Source organism: Nelumbo nucifera, chromosome 1 (genome assembly GCF_055504915.1).
Source record: "Nelumbo nucifera cultivar China Antique chromosome 1, China Antique-T2T, whole genome shotgun sequence".
Lineage (NCBI taxonomy): Eukaryota > Viridiplantae > Streptophyta > Magnoliopsida > Proteales > Nelumbonaceae > Nelumbo > Nelumbo nucifera.
The window spans coordinates 59,927,229-59,951,232 of record NC_142649.1 but is presented as its reverse complement, the minus strand read 5'-3'; the positions used below and the strand labels follow the sequence as shown (position 1 = coordinate 59,951,232).

Sequence of the window (24,004 nt, the reverse complement as noted above, 5' to 3'; positions counted from 1 at the left end):
ACTTGAGTTTTGGTGAATCCCTGTCATCACCATCAAGCAACCATACTTAAACTTTGTGCTCGTGAAGCAGTGACCTCCCTTAAGCAACACATTAATTTTTCAGAAAAATGAATTCTTTCAAACTGATAAATGGACTAGACCAAATCCATACAAACCCTAACGCAACCCGAAGTCCATTTACAAATGGACTAGACTAAATCTATACAAACCAAGTCCAATATAGTCTAAATAAAATGCAAATGGACAGAATTGGATCCAATCCAATCCAAATTGAATCAAACGCCGAAAAAACATGAGAAGTCCAAAAAATATATAAAAAAACAACAACACCTATTACAATCCAATCTAGTCCAATTAAAATGCAAATGGACTAGATTGGATCCAATTCAATCCATAGTGAATGAATAAAAGCTTCGGTAAGAATGTTTTTATAAAAGTGCTTTCATAAAAATTTTTTGATAAAAAGACTTTCATAGAAGTGATTTTATAAATGTACTTTTATAAAAGTACTTTCATAAAAATTTTTTATAAAGTACTTCCATAAAAATGCATTTATAAAAATACTTTCATAAAAATGATTTTATAAAAGTACTTTCATAAAAGTACTTTTCATAGAAGTGCTTTTATAAAAGTGTTTTCCCAAAACCACCGGAAAGCTTCAAAACTTACGTAGACTTGGTTAGGATATATACGTCTGAAGTGGTCAAGAGTAAGAGACAACCCACTTATTGCATTTGGGAAATTGCCTCATCTGCTAGAACTCCAATTACTCGATGCTTACACCGGAGATCAATTAGCTTTTCTGGAAGGAACATTTCAGTCTTATTAAGATACTAGAACTTGATCAACTAGATAAGATGCATACCATAAGATCGGAAGTTGTTACAATGCAAAACCTTCAGACGCTAATAATGAGGAAATGTATGAAGTTGAAGAGAATGCCACCAGGTATTATATACCTAAATGACCTCAAAGCTAAGAGCTCCATTTATATGATAAGGGGAAGATTATAGATTGGTTGCCCACATTCCTTCTATTGTTTCGTTTCCTCTTGATCAAAGTGTTGGAACTTGGATTCGGGAGGATCTTTCATCGTAACTCATCCATCCTAGTTCACTACAAACTTTCCATGTTGTCACCATAGATTCCATTTACTTGCCATCCGTGTGATATCATGTGTTTCTTGGGCGGGGTGTTGTATACATTTTGTATATAGGGAAATGACAATAACATTATTGTAATTATTCATATGATTTCTTAATATTTTAATGTATCTCATGATTTTCGAACTGTCGTTGACTTAGATGGTCAGACCGTTTGGCCCGGGATAGTCTAAGCAACTGGTTCCGTTTTACCCCAAAAACCTGGTCCCTAGGGCCGTGTTTTACTTTTAATTATTTTTTTATTTTTTTAATTTTTTGTCAGAATAGATCATCCATTCGAATTGGATGGTCAAACCATCGACCCAGAAACCGGTGAACAGAATAGCTTTTGACACATCGACCCAGAAACCGGTCAAACCATCGCCCGTTTTAGACTTTTTGTATCTTTTTGGCACATCAGCTTTTGGCAGCAGATCTACTGCAAACCAAACAGGAAAAACCAAATTATAATCTGCTAACTTATAAATAACCAACAAACTGCATGAAAAGACACGGTGAACAGAGCAATATTTATCCATCAAAACCATCCAAATTAGTATCATCAAAATATAGTAGTAAAACTATCGGGGCTGCTTATCAGACACAAAATTAAAGCATGGTCGAATCTGATTATTCATATTCTGCTGCTCAATTTCCGTAGGCAGGGAGAAATCCCAAAATGCACCGAGGGTCACAAGCCACGAAGAGGTCATCTGCAGTCACATTGGGCAGAGAAACTCTAAAGCTATGTTTGGTTTGAAGGAAAATGTAAGGAAAGTAAAGAAAAGGTAGGGAAATCTTAGGACCCTTATATTGATTTTTTCTGTCTTTCTCTTTTTTTCCTTATCTTTTCCTTCAAACCAAACACAGCCTAAGGATCAAGTTAGCAAAGCAAAGGGATGGGTTGAATCTTTTCCTTCAAACTAAACAGAAAAACCTTTACAAAGTTCCTACCCTTACGTACTTCTTCATTCAAACCAAACACAGCTTAGTGGATGAATCTCAAGAAAGCAAAAGACTGCTTCTTCCGCCATTAGTGGGCATGTTGTGTATGTGTGTTTGCCTGTTTGGCCGTTAACCTGCATTAAGCACGCGAGCCTTAATGGCCCAATTAGGTCAGCCAACGTGTATCATACATATCACACCCAAGTTGTTCAATAAAATTACCAGATTACCCTCTAAGGTGTGATGGATTGACCGAATTATTCTTTGAAGTGAAACACGTGGTATTTACATTTGTCCAGCTGCATCACCATTCACCACCCAACGGCTTAATTATCATTTTCAGAACTTTCTTTCTTTTTTTGGTATTTAATCGTATGACTAATCCCTTACAGGGGCTGTAAATCTTTTCTTTTATTCTTTTTTTTAGGAATAATAAAGCATCAAACTAATAACTCTCTCCTTCGAATTCGATGATAGGAATCAAATTCGCATCTCCACTGAAAACTGATGGAGGGTCAGCTTCCCCGATCTCATAATAAGGGGACATGTGGACATGACTTGACATAGGTGATAATTCGGTATAGTCAGTTCACTACAAAGTGATACTCCACTGCCCCGAATTAGGGGTTCTTCGAGCTGAAATCACCCCGAGCTAATAGCACCTCGGTACCAGGTTGCGGCGTCAGTACATAATTCAGTTCAAGGTAGAAACCAGCTCGGGTATACCGATCTGCCCTCGATATAATCCCGAAAGTCACTCCAATGGTTCCCGAATTCTGCGGGATCACGCCTTGTAACTAAGCATTATCTCCCTGCCCGATTCGGGCGGAAGTGATTAGCCTTATCAACTGATAATGTTATTTCCAGATAACACGAAATCAGATTCTATCATGGCATTGATCTCGGAACTACTCTGTGAAGCCCGCGAGGACTCCATTATATAAAGGCCTCCCTCCCGGGGCCCAAGGTACGCAATTACTGCTTACTAGCTCTCTTGCTCTCTAATTACTCTCAGCTCGCACATACTGACTTAAGCATCAGAGCGACCTTGCCGGGTAAGCACCCCCGGGTTCTCTGATTCTTTCTTTGCAGATTCTCCACATCCGTTGTCTACTGAAAGCCAAGTCACCTCCAGCTAGGAGCAGCCAGATTGCGACGCATCAAAAACAAACCAGCAGACTTACCAAATGAGCCACAACATCACACTAATATTCAGAATTTTTTTTCGATTAACCAAGATGAGGAAAAGTAGGGGTTTGAACGATAATCAAAAATCCGATTTCAAATTCGAGATTTAATATAATTGAATCGAATTCAGATAATTCAAATATCCTATTCATTTGAATAGTTGATTGGATTGGAATTTGGGTAGGACCTTATTCGATTTAATAAATATGTGAATTTGGCCAATTATTTAGTTCTTCTATATAAAATATAAAATATTTAAATGTTTTATATAATTTATATATTAATTGAATTATATAAATAATTTATATATTATATACTTTAAATAAATAAAATATTTATTTTATATATTTATTAATTACCTAAAATAATTAATTGGTCAAATTCGAATCGAATCGAATTTGAATATTAATTTTCAATATCCGTCGGATATCGGATTTTCTAATCGGATGAGAATTTGGATATTGCCTTATTCATTTCAAATTCAATCCATTTACACCCCTATACACAAGATGGGGGTAGCATGTACCCAAATATTAGAACAAGAAATAAATCTTACAGAACTAGGAAGAAAGAGAAAAGATACAATGCTGGAATGGACAGACTTAGCAAGTCAATAAGCTACACGATTACCTTCTCAACTAAGGCTGCAACTTGGGCCGGGTTGGCCCAAACCCAACCCGAAAAGGTGAGGTTGGGTTGGGTTAGGTTGATGTTCAGGTTAGGGTTAGGGTTAAAATTTATGAACCTAACTTTACTTCAGGTTGCGTTAGGGTTGACCCCTCAGGCAACCCAACCCAACTTGAACCCAACTCTATAGTACATATAATATATAAATATATGCTATATATAATATATCATACATTGATTTGTTTAGATGCATGATAGTTGTATAGCCCCCACCACATACTATCATTTATTTCTTTTAAGATAATCACTTCAGTTAATCCTAATTGAAAATACTAAAACCTTAATAACATATTTTATGTTTTTTGAATATTTTATTCTTTATCTCCTCTCTGTTGTTTGCCACCCATAGCTTGTTGCCCATAAAAAATCTATTATAAGTCATAACTCATAATAAACTACAGTCATTTCAAACACTTTTTTTTCTAAATTTTGTATTTAGAGAACCAATAAAAATATCAATAAATAAATACTAATAAAATATATGATTAATATATGTAAGAAAGTTGAGTTAAAATCTAAGATTAAGAAGTTTGTACGAGATTTTAAGGGATGGGAAGAAGGTTGGGTCAGGCCCGACTTGACTTTGGGTTGGATTGGGTTAAGGTTGAAGGAATTTAGTTAGGGTTAGGTAGGTCGGGTTGGGTTAGGGTTAGGGTTAGGATTAGGGTTGGGGTTTAGAACGTAGGGTTGAGGTAGGGTTGGCTTCAACCCAACCTAACCCGACTAGACTTGCAACCCTATTTTTGATAAGTGTGACAGTAAATGACCTCATCATTAAGCCTCTTGATCAAAGACCTGCAACCTTCGATGATCATTCTTAATCTCCATAGTGGGTCCACTTGGTTCTTTAAACCGTCGATAAGATAATGATGATGATTTTATTATTAAAGTTAAGGGCAAGATTGTGGGCTTCCCAAGCAGCCCAAACTTAAGCAACATTAGAATTTTCTTTGAATACATGCTTTGCCTTTCACAAGCATTGGAATCCAAAACAAGTGCTATTTAGAATATTAAAAGCACCCGGCATTGGCGCACTAGGCCTTTATTCTTTAGTGCTATTACGGTATTACCTAAACAATATAGCTTAACGCCAAAAGCAAAACAGTTAAAGCAACCAAATAGCCCGCCATTCCCACTTAAAAGTTAATACTTAAAAAGCCACCACTTTGCTTTTGCCTTGCTCAATCCTCCATGCATATAAATAACATGCTGGTCCTGGTCCACTTCACTTTCTCTCCCACTCTCAACCAAAATTCAAAAGTTTCTTTTTTTCCCTTCAATTCAATTGTAATAATTACTCTCTTAAGACTTAAGTCTTAATCCCCTTTCTCATCTCTCTCCATTTTCATCTCTAAAAACAAAAGAGAGCACCCTCTTCCTTCCTTAGTCCTTCCCCCTCCCCTCCATCATTACCTTGTTTGAGAGAGGTGGCATCCAAGAGGATTAATGCTCCCCCTCCCTCCCCCACCCAAAATGCAAAACAAGCCCACCCATCTCAATCAAATTGTGGTATCAAAGCTAACCATGGATCAACAACCTCGTCCACCGGACGGAATTTCCGGTGACCCAAGAAACGGAAAACTACTCCGGCCGCCTCGCAGGACCAACCCAATCATCTGGTGTGGTGCAATCCTATGTGTTATTTTTAGCCTCCTCCTCATTCTCGCCGGAATTGCCACTCTGGTCATATTCCTTGTCGTCAAGCCGACACACCCCATTTTTGACACCACAAAGGCAAATCTCAACAGCATCTACATCGATTCGCCGGAGAACCTTAACGGCGACTTTACCTTCCTTGCAAACTTTTCCAACCCAAATAGGAAAATTGACGTGAGATTCGAGTCTCTGGACATAGGGCTTTACTTCTACGACAGGTTTATCGCGACTCAAGGGCTCCAAGCATTCTCGCTGAAACGGGGAGAGACTAGGTTGGAGTTGGTTCACATGGTGTCAAGCGAGGTTTATTTGCCTCCAAATCTGGCGTTGGAGCTTCGGAAACAGGTTGAAAACAACAGGATTCAGTATAATATAAGAGGAACGTTTAGGCTGAGAGCTAGCATTGGCCTCAGCCATTTTTCTTACTGGTTGCATGGGAGATGCCAGGTTGAGATGACCGGTCCACCGAATGGTGTCCTAGTTGCTCGAAGTTGCAGAACAAAAAAGAGGTGAAGTTTCAGAGATTTTCTATTCCTTATTAATTTGTTTTGCTTTTTGATTGATTACTGATAAAAGATTGGTCTGGATCGTCTGACACTGTTAGCATATTGGTTGGATTTTCTTTGTTGCTTTCTTTCTTTTGGTAAATGCTTTCGGTTGTTGTAATGATACCAAGGAGGGTACGTATTTTTGTAATTACATCCGACTCAAATACTAAATCAATAGAAGCATAGAAGCATATAAGCACAAAGTACAAACAATGATCTTCAGTTGCTCAGGTGCTCTATTATTGCTTTTTGCTTTTGCTTTTGTAGTCTTCTGACAAATCTAAAGAGAATAATATATACTAATAACAAATGAGAGAGAGAGAGAGTATCATATACCCATTAACACAAACTTGTGTGAAAATATGGAAAAGTAAAAGCAGAGAGAGCCTCAGGCCTGGCTGACTTCTCCTAATAAAACTATGTAAAAGATTGCTTGACACAAACCCAAAATACTGTTTCTTTCAAATTGTGATCTCTTGAATGCTTTCCTTTCGTCTCCTTTTTAAATCACCAACAAGACCGGCCGATAGACGATAGTTGTTTTCCCACATTTATAGGCTGCCTGTGCCTGTCACTGACAGTCTGTAAAGTATGAGAGGCATGGGCCAAGCTTGAGTGGAACCAAATGATGGGAAATCCGGCCGGGCTCAACACAACTCAACAAAAGCCTTATCCCTGCAAATTAAGATCAACCGCATGATCCCAGTTGGACATTATACTCCATATATCGGATGCCCTACCTTCAAATGGATTAGGAGAAAAGTTCGATGCCTACCAACTGCCAAAATGACAGTTTAGCCAAGCTAGAGACTGGCGTCTTGTTGTGCAAATTTGGACTTCGCTAAGTTTAGCCAAATTGAGTGGACTTCGCTAAATTTGGACCCACCCATTTATTAAATGGACCTTTAGAAAGTTATCTCCCAGCCTAGGGAACAACAAATAGAGCAGAAGGATTTTCTACCATCCAACCAAGCCCCGAGACAGATGGACCAATGAGTCGATGCATTCAAGACTTTTACTTTCAGTCAAATATTATCTTTTTCCTTTGTTGATGATCAGACCCTCGTATCCAATGATTGGGCTCGAACTAGGATTTGCATGTCCGAGCTGGAAAGAGCTGTGCTGTCGAATTAGAATCTGTATGTCTGAGCTGAAAAGAGCTGTGAAAATAGAATGGTTAGAGTGTCTGGATAGTTTCTGTGAGGATATGTGAGAGAGTGTAAGAGGTTTAGTGCGCATACCTTTTGGGGTGGTTTTGGTGTCTTTTTATAGCTATCTAAGGTTTAGGTGCCATTAGGCTAGTCTTCTACGGAACTGTTTTCACAGTTTGAGGAATGATGGAACATTAGTTGCTAGGTTCACGCGGTGGTTACAGGTTGCCCACAGGTCTTGTGGCGTACGGTTCCGTGAACTGTTCCTATGGTCACGGTAATGGTACTCGTAAGGGTGCAGCGCGCGGAACGATTTAGATGAGCTTGTGTCGTCGGCGGGCCAAGCTCAGCCGCACACCTGATGTTGGTTGCCGCATGTTAACTTGTCAAGCTGTCTTGCTAACTTGGACGCTGTATTGTCATCTGCATCCACATGTCGGTAATTGTGTGAGGTGACCAAAATGCCCCTCATCAATAACCATTCAGCATGAATTAAAGCATCCTCTCTCTCATGCTTTGTCAATATAGATGACTCCAGCTTTCCAAGTGAAAGGCAAGAATTGAAAAGACAATATTACTAAAATCACTGGAATGTGGAATATTTACCTGACATATATAAGCATGATAAAGAAGAAGAAGAAGAATTACAAATTCACATGATACACAGATTATGACAGACCCTTTTCCCTTGCCGCGCTTAGTTAGTATTTGTACCCTTTTACATACAAACTCTCTGAAGCCAACCCACCACCGCTCCCGCCCGCATATTTCCCAAGGGTGGCATCGGAGTTTGCCTTGCACCTTGCCAAGAATGCCTCCTGAGCAGCCGTGACATTCTCCTTCTTCCCAGCCCATGTCTTGAGTGTGCTTTGTTGAAGAGCTCGCCCAAACGAGAACGACAGTGTCCATGGCTTCAGCACAGCCAACTTGTTCATGGCATTAAGGTTCAATGTCGCCTCTTCCTCGCTCTGCCCTCCTGATAGGAACACAATTCCAGGCACCGCAGGTGGGACGGTCCGGCGCAATGCACCAACTGTGTATTCCGCAATCACCTCGGGAGCTACCTATATATAGACGTACCCCACCAAAAAATAAAAATTAAGTGTACATACGTCGATCAGTACTGCGCATTCATGGATATATATATATATATATAGATGATAGATGATTTACAGGAAGATCACCTTTGCGCTATCAGAGCCAGGGGTGACCATATTGGGCTTCAAAAGCGTTCCCTCCAGAAGCACATGGTGATCATTCAAAGCCTTGTATACCGCGGCTAGAACTGTTTCAGTAACAGCAGCACATTTCTTAATGTCATGACTCCCATCGGTCAGTACCTCCGGCTCGACGATCGGCACCAGTCCATTCTCCTGGCAAATGATGGCGTAGCGAGCCAACCCCTGTGCGTTTTGTTGGATGGCAAGCTCGGACGGCTCATTGGGGCCGATCTTAAGGACAGCACGCCACTTGGCAAAGCGTGCTCCGGCCTTGTAATACTGCTGGCAACGTGCTCCGAGGGAATCGAAGCCTTGGGTCGTGGTCTCACCGTTGGTGCCGGCGATATCGACGGTGCCTTTGTCAACTTTGATGCCAGGGATGACATTGTTCTCCTGAAGGACCTCAACAAATGGCTTGCCGCCGGAGGTTTTCTGGTAGAGGGTCTCCTCGAAGTGTATGACGCCTGAGAGGTAAGCAAGCGCGTTGGGCGAGGTGAAGAGGAGCTCACGAAGTGCTTGGCGGTTGGACTCGATGTTCTCCACGTTGATGCTTGCCAGACGCTTGCCGATGGTGCCCGTGCTCTCGTCTGCAGCCAGAATGCCCTTGCCCGGGGTGGCTATGTACTTGGCATTCTTGATCAGCTCATCTGGGAAGCCAACCACATACAAGAGATCGATTAAACAAATTAATAACAGCTAATATGTACTTGCAGTGTAAAGCCTTTGTATTTTGTATTTCTAATTTCTAAATATGTATTACCTCTTAACATATTTATAGTTATTCGATTAATAAATTAGCCGAGCCGAGTTCTATTAAGCCTGAGCTTGATTATTGAGTCGATCTTTTCACGAGCCGTATTAGTAATTCCCGAAACATTAAATAAGGGTATTTCGAAATTTGGCTACTTTCAGCGGTAGGCATGCCAATCCTTCCTTGATATTTTTTATAAAAAATTATTTTATTTTTGTTATTTTATAAAAATATTATCTTTTATTAATATTTAAGACAAAAAGTTGCCCTTATATACCAGAAACCCAAAAAAAAACTAAAGAAAAAATTATGAAGTACCGAAACACCCTATACCCCTCAAATCCTAAATACTTTAAACCATGATTTTTGGTAAATCACTTGCTAATTATAGGTATCAAGGTAAGTGTGCTTACTTACATTCATTTTCATGAATTTTATGCAAGTAAATTCATTTTATAGGGACATATTTTATCAAAAAAAATTACAATTATTAATCTTCACTCGGGAAAGTTGATTTGTTCAATTAAAAAACTATAGAAAACGCATTTATCCATGAGACCCATCATTATACTATAAAAAAATCGGTCTAAGCCGACGGTTTAGAGTCAGCAGTCTTTAAGACCGCCGCCATAGAGAATGCTAACAAACAAATGCGAGATTGTTAGTCAATGAGAACAACTTTCCCCAATTCCCTACCAAAAAATGGAACAGGGCCTATAGCACACTTATCTATCCTCAATGTAGGGATGATGTTCCCACTTAACTTTTTATACTAGACATGTGACTATCTTTCATGGTTTTCAAAACCAGACCAGATCGGACGGTCAGACCAAAAAAACTGGGAACCAATCAGGTGACCGATTCCGTTTTTTCCCAAAATCAGATTTTTTCCAAAAAACCATTGATTTTGGTCAGCAAACCATTGATCCGGGTGGTTAATTGTTTGAACGATTTTGACTATTTTTATTTTGAATTTTTTATAATTTTTTTATTTTTTTGTCAAAACAGACCGATCGTTTGATTCGAACGGTCAAACCGTTCGACCAAATAGCCGGACCCCTAATCGGTTCAATCTCCGAGTCAATTTTAAAAACCATGCTATTTTCTAAACTACCTCAAGCTAAAACTCCAGCGACCAAGAATTTAAATACTACTTGATGGAGGAACAGGAACTCTATGATGCTTTGAAAACCAGAACAAACCAGCTGGTTGAACAAAGGAAATATCAAACCCCAATAGTTAACCTGAAAAATCCTGAACTAGACCCTTATGACTGATCCAGTTTTCAAAACATTGGTCAACCACATGAGATTGAGATTGGGATAATGATATAAGAAGAAAGCAAAAATGGTTGAAGAACTTGACCCGCGCCCAGTAAAACGTATCACAATCTCACTGCTAACAAAACTAATATTTTTTTTGTTAATCAGTACCCTTAATTAATAAAGCTTTAAACTAAAAAGAAAGCAATGTTGAAATGTCAGTCGATGAAACTATGCACCTATCCAAATTAATAAGCAAAGAGATAGAAAACGTCTCCCCCCACAGAAGGCAGTCTTATTGCTAGAGCTTAATTAAGAATCAAGGCTACAATTATTTACCTATTATAAGTACATTTATGATTAAGGCCCAGTTTGAAAGGAGTATAAATACAAATATGTGGTTTTGTGCTCTACATATTTATATTTGTACTCCTTCCAAACTGAGATTAAAGGAAAGAGGAGGGTATTCATGTACCTGCATACTTTCCTACGAAGGCCGACATGGTTTGAGCTTCAGGTTTAGAATGAGAGAGAGGAAAAAGGGCAAAGATCGAAGTGAGAAAACCAACTCCCACAACCACCTTTCTATATAGATCGGCTTTGGAGGGATATGCCAAAAGAATCTAAGCTTGCCCATGCAATGACACCTGTCCACAGGTTAGCCCAAGGAGGGTTATCATCCTTGGATAAAGCAACGAGTGATAACTCCCACTGCCACATGGCATGAATCTCAATTTTTAGAACCAAAAATCTCACATACACACTCTCTCGAAAAGTCAGTTTCTGGGATTTTCTAGCTCTCCTCGTCTCTCACATCCCTTTCTTGATCTTGTCAGCAGTCAATTTTTTTATTATTTTTATAATAACCAAGGGCCTATGAGATTTAATATTCTTGTCAGCTAATATAAGGGTACATTTGGTTCCCTGGATAGGTGCCTTGAATCAAAATTGAAATAGCTCATTCTCAACCCAACCGTTTGTTTGGATAGAATCATTCTTCGTGGAATTAAGGTTCAAAATTTCCATACATATCGGGCCGTATCTGTTCATGTCATATCATATTGGGGGCTTCTCAATATATTCTTCTAGGGGGTGTTTTGGGATTTCGATCGATTCAGGGGGGTGGATGGACTTTAAACCAGTTCCTTTGAATCAGATTTGGAAAAAAAAAAAAAACTAAAAAAGAGAAAAAAAAAAAGCTACTAATACTGCCCTATATGCCTCTACCAACGTATCGGGCATATCGATATTTTGAACTTTGGGTGGAATAAGATTTCCCGTGTGAGGAAATGGCCATTCCCGACTCTCCCTTATGGAATGGGATTCTCATCCAAAGTCTATCAAGAAGTAAAGAACCCATGACAAAAAAACCCCAAATCCTAATATTAATAGCATATAAAATATTATTAAATATTAATATTAATAAATTAATAATAGTATAATAATAAAATATTAATAAATTCATAATAGCAAAAGAAATAGTAATTACTAAATATAATAATATTAACAATAATAAAGATAAAGAAAATATTAATAAACAGCTTATGAAATAATAAAAAAAATACCAATAATTAAATAATCAATATTAGTAAAATATAAATACAATAATATAATTATAAAGTAATATTATTTAAATAATAAGAAATTAATTTTAAAATAATAAAACAAAAACAGAAAATATTAATAAAATAACAAAAAATAATTATAAAAAATACAAAGTACTAATAAAATAATTATTATATATTCATAAAATATTAATAAGGTAATAATAAAATAATAAATAGACTAATACAAAATTAAAAAGTTTCGGCCAATTTTCTTTCTAACTCCAAATGAACCAAACAACAACAACCAAAATCTGATTCTGATTCCCAAATAAACCAAGCAACATAAAAAACAAGTGATTCCAATCCTGATTAATTCTTGGAAATTCCAATTCCGAATTCGATCCCAATCCTACTCGTGAACCAAATGGACCCTAAATTTCTTTTTGGAGATGAATAGAGATGGGGAGTATGGGACAATTTTTTTTTTCTTTTCTCCCTTTATAATATTCCTTATAAGAACTACTAGCTGAAGTGTGCTAATTTTTTTACATCTTTATTGCAAGACCGAACTGGCAAGGACCCGTGCAATGCACGGAATTTGTTAAGTTAAAGATAAATAATAGAAACATGTAAAAGTATACAATTGTATTATATAATAATTAATAATCATTTATATTTTATATACTACTTTTAATAATTTTTTATAATACATAACTAATAATAATTAATTTTAGATAGGGTTGTTTATCAAACTTAGGGATGGCAATTTTCCCTATTTCCCCGATCCCCGTGGGGATTTTGCTTTGAATGGGGTAGGAATGGAGATGATTTTCCCCCTGCAGGGATGGATGGGGGAAATTTTCATCCTCGTTGGCGGGGACAGGGAGAGCACTCCCTGTCCCACTTTTTAAATAAATGTATTAAACTAATAAATAAATAAATATCTATTGAGAATATTTATGAGTGAAACTACCCACTTTTTAAATCATATTTCTCGAATTAATAGGATGCCTATATATATATATATATATATATATATATATATATATACAAGGTACTGGAGGGATTTCATAATAAAACAGCCAATTTGACAGAGAGAGCACATAGACGATAAATGTAGGTTCACTCAGAATCAAAATCACTTTTAAGTAGAAGATTTCACTAGCTACAATGGGGCCATTGTTTATTTCTCATCATCATCTGTGCCAAAATACCGGTCTCCAAACTCGTCCATGCCAGAATTGACATGGAAATCTTCATCCAGACCGGTTTCAATCTCAGATGTTACAATCTTAATTCCTGGAAAGGCTTTGCACACTACATATACACACTCCTTGAGGTGTCTGTTTAGATTAAGAAAAATAGTAAAGCAAGATCACAATAAATATAACAAAGGGACGGACTACAAACTTTGTAATCCTAGTTAGGATACCAAGAACTTGAGAAGGAAAACATTTTTTGAAATTTATTCTGCTGGACCACCCAATGGTATCATTAATGGCTTACTAGTAGATAAAAACTAAGATATTTTCTTTTTTATTTTCTTTTGGCCAAGTCATGTACTCAGATTTTGGCTAGAAAAAAAAAACGCCAGTAAAAACATTTTGTTTGGGCAAAAGACTCAAACCTCGACTAAGGTTTCTCATAAATACTTAAGACTTCCCCTCTAATTTTTTACAGGACTTAAATCTCCCGTGTCTTTAATGGAACAAATAAAAAGACTCTTTTGTCTTCACTATTTTTCAAAATTTTAAAATGAACCACCAAACTGTATTAATGTGAAACAAGAACGTAACAGCATAAATTTTAAACATGAATACTAAAAGGTTATTAGAGATGCAAACTGATCTGATGTATCTGAATCAGGGTATATTCAAATCCGATCTAATACTGTTCATGTTGGATCGGATCCGATCGGATCTGATAGGATTTGATTTGAATTTGAATCCTATTGGTAAATTGGATCTTCGGATCTGATCCGATCCGACTTGTTTTCTTTAAAAATTAATAAATTATTAAAAGAAAAATAAAATATATTAACTTAAATAAATTTAAAACAAAAAATACATGTATTTTTAATTATTTTTATCATATATACATGTTTTTTTTATAAAAAATGAATAATATAACACATTTATAAAATATAACATAAAAATATATTTATAAATAAATAAATAATATATATTATATATTTATATTTATAAATATATAACATATCGGATTGGATAAGGGGTGATCCGAATCCAATACAATTTCTGATCGGATTCTATTATTTGATCCGATCCAAAGATCCAAACAAGGGTGATGTGAATTCGACCAAATAGGATCAGATCTCGGATCGGGATCGGATCCATTTGCACCCCTAATAGATTATACTATTAACCTTAACAAATACAAGACAAAAAAAATTGCCCTCAAGTATGACGTTCTATATGTTTGACGGGAAAATCTATGATATGTCGGATGAGATGGACCGATCACTTTCGAGTTTCTGTTTCGGTGAATAGGGGTTATTGCAAGTAACCGGTTTCAAAAACAACAATTAAAATCACATTTGATAAAAGAAAGGGGTAATAGCATAGAAAGGCAATTTTGGGGGTTTAATATCAATAAAAGTAGTATATTTAAAAAAAATTAAAAATAGATTAACTTTTTAAAAATAATGTCAATAAAGGGCAAAAACATTGTTAATCTTCTTCTTCTTGCCATTTGTTCACCAGAGCTGCCATCTGCCACCACCGCCTACCACCGCCGTGGCGGCGGTGGTGCTAGTGGTTTCTTTGTCCAACGCCACCACCTCCGCCCACCTCTGCCTTCGGCCACCTCCGGCAACGTTGTCGGAGGCAGAGGTGGCCAGAGGTAGCAGCGGACGGCAGTGGCGGGTGATGGCGAACGGCGGCTCTGGTAAACAAATGGCAAGAAGAAGAAGATGAACAATGTTTTTGCCCTTTATTGATTTTATTTTTAAAAAGTTAATCTATTTTTAAATATATTACTTTTATTAATATTAAACCCCAAAAGTTGCCCTTCTATGCTAGAAACCCTAAAAGAAATTCATTTTAGGAAAGACGTTAACTTACGGAAAAGTACTAACCATCATTCTCCCTGATATCTTTAGATCACCACCCCTGTTGAATCATCGCTGACAACAATGGTTTCTCTTCGCTGTCACCTCGTCACCCTTGTGCTTCTTCAAGTGATCTTATTTCGTTTTATAAACGGTAAGTTTCTCCCTTTTGTGCCTGAACATGGATTTGTCATTTGTTTATGCCATATGGTAAAAAGATGAAGATGGAACTCTTCTTCCCTTGGTTTTTTTTTTCTATTTTACTTTATTCCTGTTGAAAAGCAAAAAGGTGGGCCAGTCGGTGGCTCACTGAATTTGCAATCAGTGGCCCACCAAGCTGAATCCACCATTTATTCGGTGGCACACCAATTAATCGATGGCACACCATTTGCAAATCACCGTTCATAGTTCACTTAGCCATGAAGAAAATTTTCATAAATGCTCATTATACCCCTTAGCTAAAGTATAAATAGGGGTCCCTCCTATGTTATTTCTCATTTTCCAGTCTCCATTTCATTTCAGTGTATAGTGTATACAGTGTGTTGAGAGGAGTATTGAGTGTCGGGTACAGGTGTGATTCCGGTGAGGTCATTTTGTATTTTCTCCTGTTTATAGTAAGAAGGAAGCTCCGGTTGCTGCCCGTGGACGTAGGCAATTTGGCCTAACCACGTAAATCTGATGTTCTCTCTTTTTTCTTTCTTTATTGCTATTTGCTTTTGTTCTATTTCTGTGCAGATATAAATTACATTATTTCGCTATGCAATTCCAACAATTCCTTAATATATACCCTCAAGAATCAAGAAGCCACACTATATTTTGACAAAAAATGCAAATACCTAGCTTTCTATAATTAGCCAGAGCAAGACATTTATGTACTAAACTTCTAGCCTGTAACAAGTGGTTCTCATTCAGGTGAGCCACCACCCAATGATTGTTGCTTGTCACTATGATGGGAGGGGCTGGAAATTCTGGGAAGACTCTAATCTGAATGGCAAGTTTTGGGGTCGTTCCATACAGCTTGATCCTGTTGGGGTTCTCACCCTTCAGCTTGAAGATGGAGAGACATTCCAGTGGAGCAAGGTCACCACTTCTATCTACAATATTATACTGGGTAAAATCTACTGTGACCATTATGGCACCATGAGTATCAAAGGCAGTGGCAATTACTCCTGCATTCTCAAGTTCAAGGAACAGTATCATTGACCGAAATCCCCACCAGGTACTATTTTAGATGTTCCATAACCTCTTTTTGTCAGGACAATAGATTATAGGTCTAGATCTCCTTTTTTTTTAGTGTTCTGCTAGTTCTGTCCTTTTTCTTTTATCCTACTTTATATATGAAGAAACCCTAATTGTTTTTAATGTGCTTATTCTCTAAAAGCAATTCCTAGCAGTTCTACTATACAAAATACTGATAACTTATCATCCAGACCTGAAGTACTTACCATTTTCCTCAAATCCTAGTATTAGTATCCTACCATTCTAAACATAAAAGTTTCCATTCACCACTTGAATTGGAAAGTGTGGATTCCTGAGATGAGGAAACCCTCTTACTTTTCTCAATGAAATTCCATAAATTCATATATTAAGGGAGTTCATCAGGTTTTCTAAAAAGATAGCGGATTTATTACTGATAATTAGGACTGCCAAACAAGTCAAACTGTATACTCAAAGATCAGGTGCTTGTAGAAAGATGATTGGCTATGTTAGTGATTTACTAATGTTGGCACTATCAGTGCTTTCTTTTTATATATATATATATATATATATTTTGATCAGTAACTCAGAAAGAAATTTATTAAAAATATGAGAAAGTAGAACAACAAGAAGTTGTGGAATAAACAAATAGACTCGACAGGGTCAAAATCCCCCAGAGAATTACAATTGATCCCAAAACATAGATTGTCTCTGAACCCCTTGCTTAGCTAGACCATCCACCAAGATGTTAGCAGACCATCCATTTCAATAATAAACCTTTCAAAACCCAATTCTTTGGCTTTATCAACTCCAAAAACTATCAGTGCTTTCTTTGGCATATCCCTGTATGTCGTGCTCTATTGAGTATTGAGAACCCTGGATCTAAAGCAAGAGAACTTTTGGAAGGTCTCTCCCAGATTGTTATTGGATAGGTGTAAATGAATCAGATGAGCTTGGACACCATGCCATCATATTGGGGAAGCTAGATCTATGGTCATCAATAAACTTATACTTCAGATTCAGATGGACCACAATTATGGGTTGTACTATTTGGTGAGTTTGTTTTTTTTTTTCTTTTATTTTTATTTTCTTTAATTAGACTTGTATATCGGGTATCTTTGTTAAGGTTTTAGCAGTGGTATGTTTTCTCAATTATGGGAAATATGATTGTTATTTTTTTTCTACTTTTTTCCTTTTCATGGATAAAGTTTACTTTTGTTGATCCACAAAAAGAAAATGGGGCAAAAATAACCCTTTTATCAAAGGGGAGATTGATTTTCTTGGCTTGTAACTTGTTCGCATTGTCATCATAATGTTTGCCATACAAGTGGTAAATTCTCTTATTAGATCTGGTGTCCACTGGCTCACCTTCTCACTCCCCTCATGTTGTCATGATATAGAAAAATAAATAAAAGGATATAAACATGCAGGTGCAAGGATTTGTTCAGGACAATAGAACTGGAAACAAGGTGGCAATGCTGGTGGGGAAATGGGATGAAGCAATGTACTATGTTCTGGGGGATCCCACTACAAAACCAAAAGGGTATGATCCCATGTCGGAAGCTGTGCTGTTGTGGGAACGCGAAAAATCTGTTACCCAGACTCGTTACAACCTTACACCTTTTGCAATTTCTTTGAATGAATCGACACCTGGCCTACTGGAGAAGTTGCCTCCTACCGACTCAAGGCTCAGGCCAGATCAGAGGCATTTGGAGAATGGAGACTATGAGCTGGCAAATGCATGCAGAGGAGCTCAGACTAGAGCAGCTACAGAGACAGGTATGCTCCAATGGATGCTTCTATCTCTTAACATTCACTAACTTAGGATGTCATTTCTATATGCCTTGTACAAAATGAGTAATTTCGTTTTTACTCAAAACAAACAAAGCGTGATGCTGATCGGTTGGCATATGCCATGGGGTGCAGTTTTAGATGTGAAGCTTTGCATGGGGATATCTCTCAAAACTAGAGGGGAAGGACACTTTCTGACTTCCGAGATGGGCACATTATTCCTCAGTTAAGTTTAGAGTACTGTATTGGAAACTCAATTGAACCAACTTGCCTCAGTTAAGTTTTAGATTTACAACTATGAGTTATAACTTGAAAATTTTGCAACACAAAATGAATCAAATGTGGGTGGTCAAGAGGGCTTAAGTTGAATTGGATCATATGTTTGATAAGAATTCAGAACTCAGAACCCCAAAACCATAGTCTGCATAAGGAGTTAGCTTCTACTACTTCTCTTTCACCAATGCCTATTTGAAAGGTTTATTAGGAACAATTGCGTTTGTCCATTCTCTTTGCAAGTTTTACGAGTGTTAAAGAGAAGCTTAAGATTATTGTAATGTTCTAAGCATTTTTGTTCTAGCTGTTAAGTGTGTCAAATTTGTGAGTATCACTTGTCAGTGAAAACAAATATGAGATAATTGAAATGAAAAGAACTACATGGACAAAGCCTTAAAGCAATCCTTTGTTCCTTCATAGGTTTTCAATGCATAGTTGGCTTTTGTGTTGGATGGAGATAGGCCTTACGGCCCTTACCATACTTGTTTTATTAGTTGCTTCGTTTTATCATACACTATTTCTAATATTTGTTTTCTTCTTCTTCTTTTTTTCTTGTAGGTTGGAAAAATGTAAGGACCAACTTCAAATGTGCAGATGGAGTCATTGGATCAAATTTTTATATGTTGATTGTATATTATAAAGGCATATTGAAATTGTTATACATTGGGTTGGCTGTTAGGGGTTTAGGGTATGGGGGATGAGCTACCCCGCAGTGTAGCTCCATGAAAGAACAAAAAAACACATGGAATGCACATTATATTTTCAATAGACAAATACATATTTCTTTCTAGAAAAGAAATGCTATTTTTTATACCAATTTGGGGATGGACAGCATCATTCAAGGAAATAGTAAAGAAGAAGCAGTGTCACTATATCTCTGCATATTTTACTTGTATTCCAAATTCAATCCTCACCTCACGTGGATGACTTTAATTCAAATTGGCTAGTCATTTTTGCCTTTTAAGTTGTTTTTTATAGGTTTTGATAAAATTTATCTACATTTGAATGGTGTTTGAGGGAATGTCCATTCCTTAGCCCAATCTAATTTATTGGGGTGTTCATATTAAATGTCAAACTGACCAAACCAGTCTGACCCAATTCGAGTTGGTCGGTTTTTTAAAATCATTGGTCAGTTTCAATTTGTATGAAAAAATAAACCGAAAATTCAGTCATATTTTTTAAGTAATTATTAATCAGTCCCTACCCTATATGTTAAATGTTGATATATTTTATTTGTGTTTTGTTTGAACTTTAAAAAAATGGTTATTTATGATAAAAACTAAAAACGTAAAACCAATACAAATATAATACAATGGTACAATATTTAATTCAGTTTTGTATAAATTTAAATATATATTGACAAAAAAATCAGTTTTGCATACAAAATTAATCGATTTAAATATATATTTTGATTTTGCATAAAAACTAAAAAGAAATAAACTAGATATTTTAGTTTAAAATATATATAAAAATTGGCTAAACCGATAAACTGACCCAAATCGACCATTCATGTTTGGGTCAATTTTGCTTTAGGGTCAATCGATTTCGGTTTAGTCAATGAGTAAACCGACTAGATTGGGTCGGTTGAAAAAAATGACTCAAACCAACCTAACCCGACCCATGAGCACCCCTATTAATTTTTTATGATTCCAATTCCCAGTCCCATTCTTGTCTAAGCCAAACAAACTATGGGAATAGACCAATCTGATTCCGATTCTGAAATATTTTGGTTGTGATTCCGATTCCAATTCCAACTATGAAGCAATTGGACCCTTAATCTTTAACTCAGCCCTGCTAGGTAAGGGTGTCAATGGACCATTTTTGGATTGGACCCCATCCAGCCCAAAATCAATTTGGATGGATTGGATGGACCAACAACACATAATGGATTGGACCAATCCGGTCCAAAAGATTTATTATATTGGATTGGACTTGGTTTGTTCGTAATAAATTTATACTAGCGGAGAGGCCCTGCTTCGCAAGGACTGGAATGGAACCATCGACCCGTGACCCGTTGATCCGGTCCTTGGCCAAAAACCGTTGAATCGATCAACGACCCTTTGATTGAGCAGTCAAACCATCGACCTGTTGACCCGTTCAATGGTTTTTGGTCATTTTTTATTTTTATAATTGGGAACCATCCAAGCAACCGGTTCCGTTTTGTCCTAATCTCTGTCCCTGGCCAAAAAATCATTGAATCGTCCAACGACCCATTGACCCGGGTGGTCGAACCATTGACCTGTTCAATGGTTTTGGTCATTTTTTTATTTTTTTTTTTAATTTTTGTTGTCAGAATGGGCCATCCGTTTGAACCGAACAATCGAGCTGTCAACCCAAAAATGAGTGGCCAGAACAATTTTGTTTTTAGGTCGTATGAGTCACACGCTCGAATGACATAACACGTATGGTACTACTTAATGGACCTCACATACTCAACTTTTTGCCTATGTCATCCATTTTTTTTAATTGGGATCCGTCCAGGCAAGCAATTCGCTCTACCCCAATCTCGGTCCTTGGCCAAAAACCATTGAATCGGTCAACGACCCATTGACCCGAGTGGTCGAACCATCAACCCATTGACTCGTTCAATGGTTTTTGGCCATTTTTTTATTTTTTTATTTTTGTTGTTAGAATGGGCCGTCCATTCGAATCGGACAGTCGAACCGTTGACTCAAAAATTGATGGCTAGAACGGTTCCATTTTTGGGTCATATGAGTCACACGCTCGAATGACATAACATCATGGTTTTTAAAACCGACCCAGAGACCGAACCGGTCAAGGGGTCCCGTTATCGGGTCTCGGCCCATTCTAACAAAAATTAAAAAAAAAACAAAAAAAAACATTCAAATGGTTTGATATCTAGTTATTAACAATATTGGTAATAACTATTATATATTTATATAATTAGATAATTATATATTTCTAATTATCTTATATATCTATTAATAGGAATGGGTTGCTCTCACGTGGGAATCTACTCGCACGAGTAGATTCCATTTCTTGCGCGAAATGAGCACCTCTATCCTACTAATATATATATAGTAAAAGTACACGTGTGTTGCACGTGGTAGTGTATATATTGCCGTTCAACTCAAAGACCTAACTTCGAATGTTCTTATAGTTTCTATCAAAGTTTTCAACATGCAGTTGAATCATAGAGTTGTAATTATTGGTTTGTCAATTAGACACATTTTTTTAATATGTTGTAGAACCAGTAAAATGGGATATGGTTAATACATTAATTTGTTTTTTTTTTCTATTTTAGCTATTTCTATTTTTACTAACAATAATTCTCATTTTTTCAAATATATTTTTGTTTAATATGAAGAATATATAATATTAATACATGTTCAAATTTTTCCATAAAATTTATAAAAAAATCTATATTTTTATTTTTTATTATTTAATTTGTGACATAATAAAAATTACTTATTTAAAAAAGGAAATGCAATTCCAATATATTGTTCGATATTGGTTTTTAATATTGGGGTAAAATCAAATTTTTAAATTGATTAGCCAACCACCCAATTCAAGATTGTAGGTTCATTTACCACCAAACCATTTGCCTATGGTGGCCTATCTAATTAAATCATGGAACCATTTGACATAATTAATGGAGTCATGTGTTAGACATTAATGCTTTATTTTTTTCCTTATTTTTATCCCATTTTCATCATTAATGAAAATAATTCTCATTTATCACACTTTTTTATATAATATCATAGAATGTACCCAAATTTATCTACATTTTTCTATAAATTTGTGTATTTTATTATTTAATTATAACATCATGTGTTGATCCATTTGATATGGACAATTGAACCACTAAACCACCACTTGAATGGAAAAAATATTTTGCTTTTTTGGTTGATTTTAAATCTTGTATTCCATTTTCATCATTAATAAAAGTAGTTCTTATTTTCATATTTATTTTTGTTTAATATTACAAATATATAACATTAGAATTGTATCAAAATGCTTTATACAAAGCTTATATTTTTCTTTGAGTTTCTATATATATATTTTTTAATATTTAGATTGTTAACCTACCATCTAGATATGAAATTGGTTTCATTTTCAAACAGGTTTTAAATTTTGCATTTAATAAAATAATTATTTTTGTATTATTTAATTTTAAAAAATTTATTTTAATTATACATCATGATTTAACCCATTTGATCTAAAATATTGAACCACTAACCCATTTGTCCAATTTTTTCAAAATTTCTTTATTTCTAATTTTTTATTATTTATTTATGATATCATGGATAATTATCCATTTGACCCAAATGGTTGAAGTACTTACTCACCACCTAGATGGAAAAATATGATTTCATTTCTAGGTTTATTTAAAAATATAAAATTTCATTATATTAATAACTATTGTGTATTGATTTATTAGTGGAATTTAATGATGAAAAACAAAAGTATAAATGTTCGATTGAATGTGTGTGTGTGTGTGTGTGTGAGAGAGAGAGAGAGAGAGAGAGAATGTTATTTATTTCATGACTTAAATGTGAGACTTGATGAGAGTTAATAATTGATTGCACTTAATAGTATTATTTTAATTGCATTTGTTACTTAAATCTTGTATTCCATTTTCACCATTAATAAAAGTAATTCTTATTTTTATATTTAATATTATGAATATATAACATTAGAACTATATCAAAATATTTTATACAAAGCTTATATTTTTCTTTGAGATTCTATACATTTTTTAATATTTATTACTTAATTATGACATCATAGATTGACCCATTTTACTTGGAAGATTAGATCGTTGACCTACCATCTAGATATGAAAATGGTTTCATTTTCAAGCTGATTTTAAAATTTGCATTTAATTTATATCACTAATGAAATAATTATTATTCATCATACTTATTTTTTGTTTATATGATTAAGATATAATATTATAGATGTAGGGGTGAGGATTCAATTTATTCGGTTACAAACCGAACCGAATAAATTGAAAATTTTTAAAACCAAATCGAAACCAAATAATAGAAAAACCAAAATTTTTTATTTGGCTTTTAGTTATTTCGATTAAAACCAAATTTTAATAATGTATATACTATATTATATACATTATAACAATAATATATATTATGAAAGCAAATTTCATTATATTATATATTAATATATAAATAATATTATATATTATTTATTGCATATGATATACAAAAGTTCAATTTATTCGGTTAACCAAATTAACTAAAACCCTAAAAAATAAACCAAAATTTTTAGTTTGGTTTTAACCGTATTATGCTCACCCCTATAATAGATATGTCCAAAATTGTTTTGTATATTTTGTATTATTTTATTTTAAAATTTTGATTTTTAATTATACATCATAAGTTAACCCATTTGACTTGAAAAGTTGAACCACTAACCCACCCCCTAGATAGGAAAATTGTTTCATTTTCCATTGGTTTTAAGTTGTAAATTCAATGTCAATCATTACTAAAATTATGCATATCCTATCATACTTATTTTTTTAATATGACAAATATATAACGATATAATTGTGTCCAATTTTTTTTCAAAATTTCTTTATTTTTTATATTTGTGTATTT

General features: G+C 35.4%; 2 protein-coding genes and 1 pseudogene across 4 annotated transcripts; 2 read left to right on the top strand and 1 right to left on the bottom strand.

Moving 5' to 3' along the window:
- The first annotated feature begins 5,203 nt into the window (after nt 1–5,203).
- On the top strand, nt 5,204–6,376 carry LOC104589813 (uncharacterized protein At1g08160-like). Its single transcript, XM_010248252.3, has one exon. The coding sequence runs from the start codon at nt 5,409–5,411 to the stop codon at nt 6,129–6,131; it is 723 nt and encodes a 240-aa protein (XP_010246554.3). The 5' UTR covers nt 5,204–5,408; the 3' UTR covers nt 6,132–6,376.
- A 59-nt stretch (nt 6,377–6,435) lies between these two features.
- On the bottom strand, nt 6,436–11,158 carry LOC104589811 (fructose-bisphosphate aldolase, cytoplasmic isozyme 1). 2 transcript variants are annotated; one of them, XR_016083733.1, is made up of 4 exons: nt 11,026–11,158; nt 8,502–9,184; nt 7,924–8,381; nt 6,436–7,740 (listed from the first exon to the last, which is right to left on the bottom strand). XR_016083733.1 is itself a non-coding variant. In XM_010248251.2 (3 exons), exons 1-3 carry the CDS (start codon nt 11,051–11,053, stop codon nt 8,019–8,021), a joined length of 1,074 nt encoding a protein of 357 aa, XP_010246553.1. In that variant the 5' UTR covers nt 11,054–11,158; the 3' UTR covers nt 7,910–8,018. The 2 variants fall into 2 exon arrangements, 1 of the variants encoding a protein (XP_010246553.1); XM_010248251.2 differs by lacking the exon at nt 6,436–7,740 and having other exon boundaries at nt 7,910–8,381.
- Nucleotides 11,159–16,058: 4,900 nt separating this feature from the next.
- Nucleotides 16,059–18,359, top strand: LOC104589824 (oxysterol-binding protein-related protein 1D pseudogene; annotated as a pseudogene). Its single transcript, XR_016080554.1, has 2 exons — nt 16,059–16,383; nt 17,792–18,359. The product of XR_016080554.1 is annotated as an oxysterol-binding protein-related protein 1D pseudogene (transcript).
- The last annotated feature ends 5,645 nt before the right edge of the window (nt 18,360–24,004 follow it).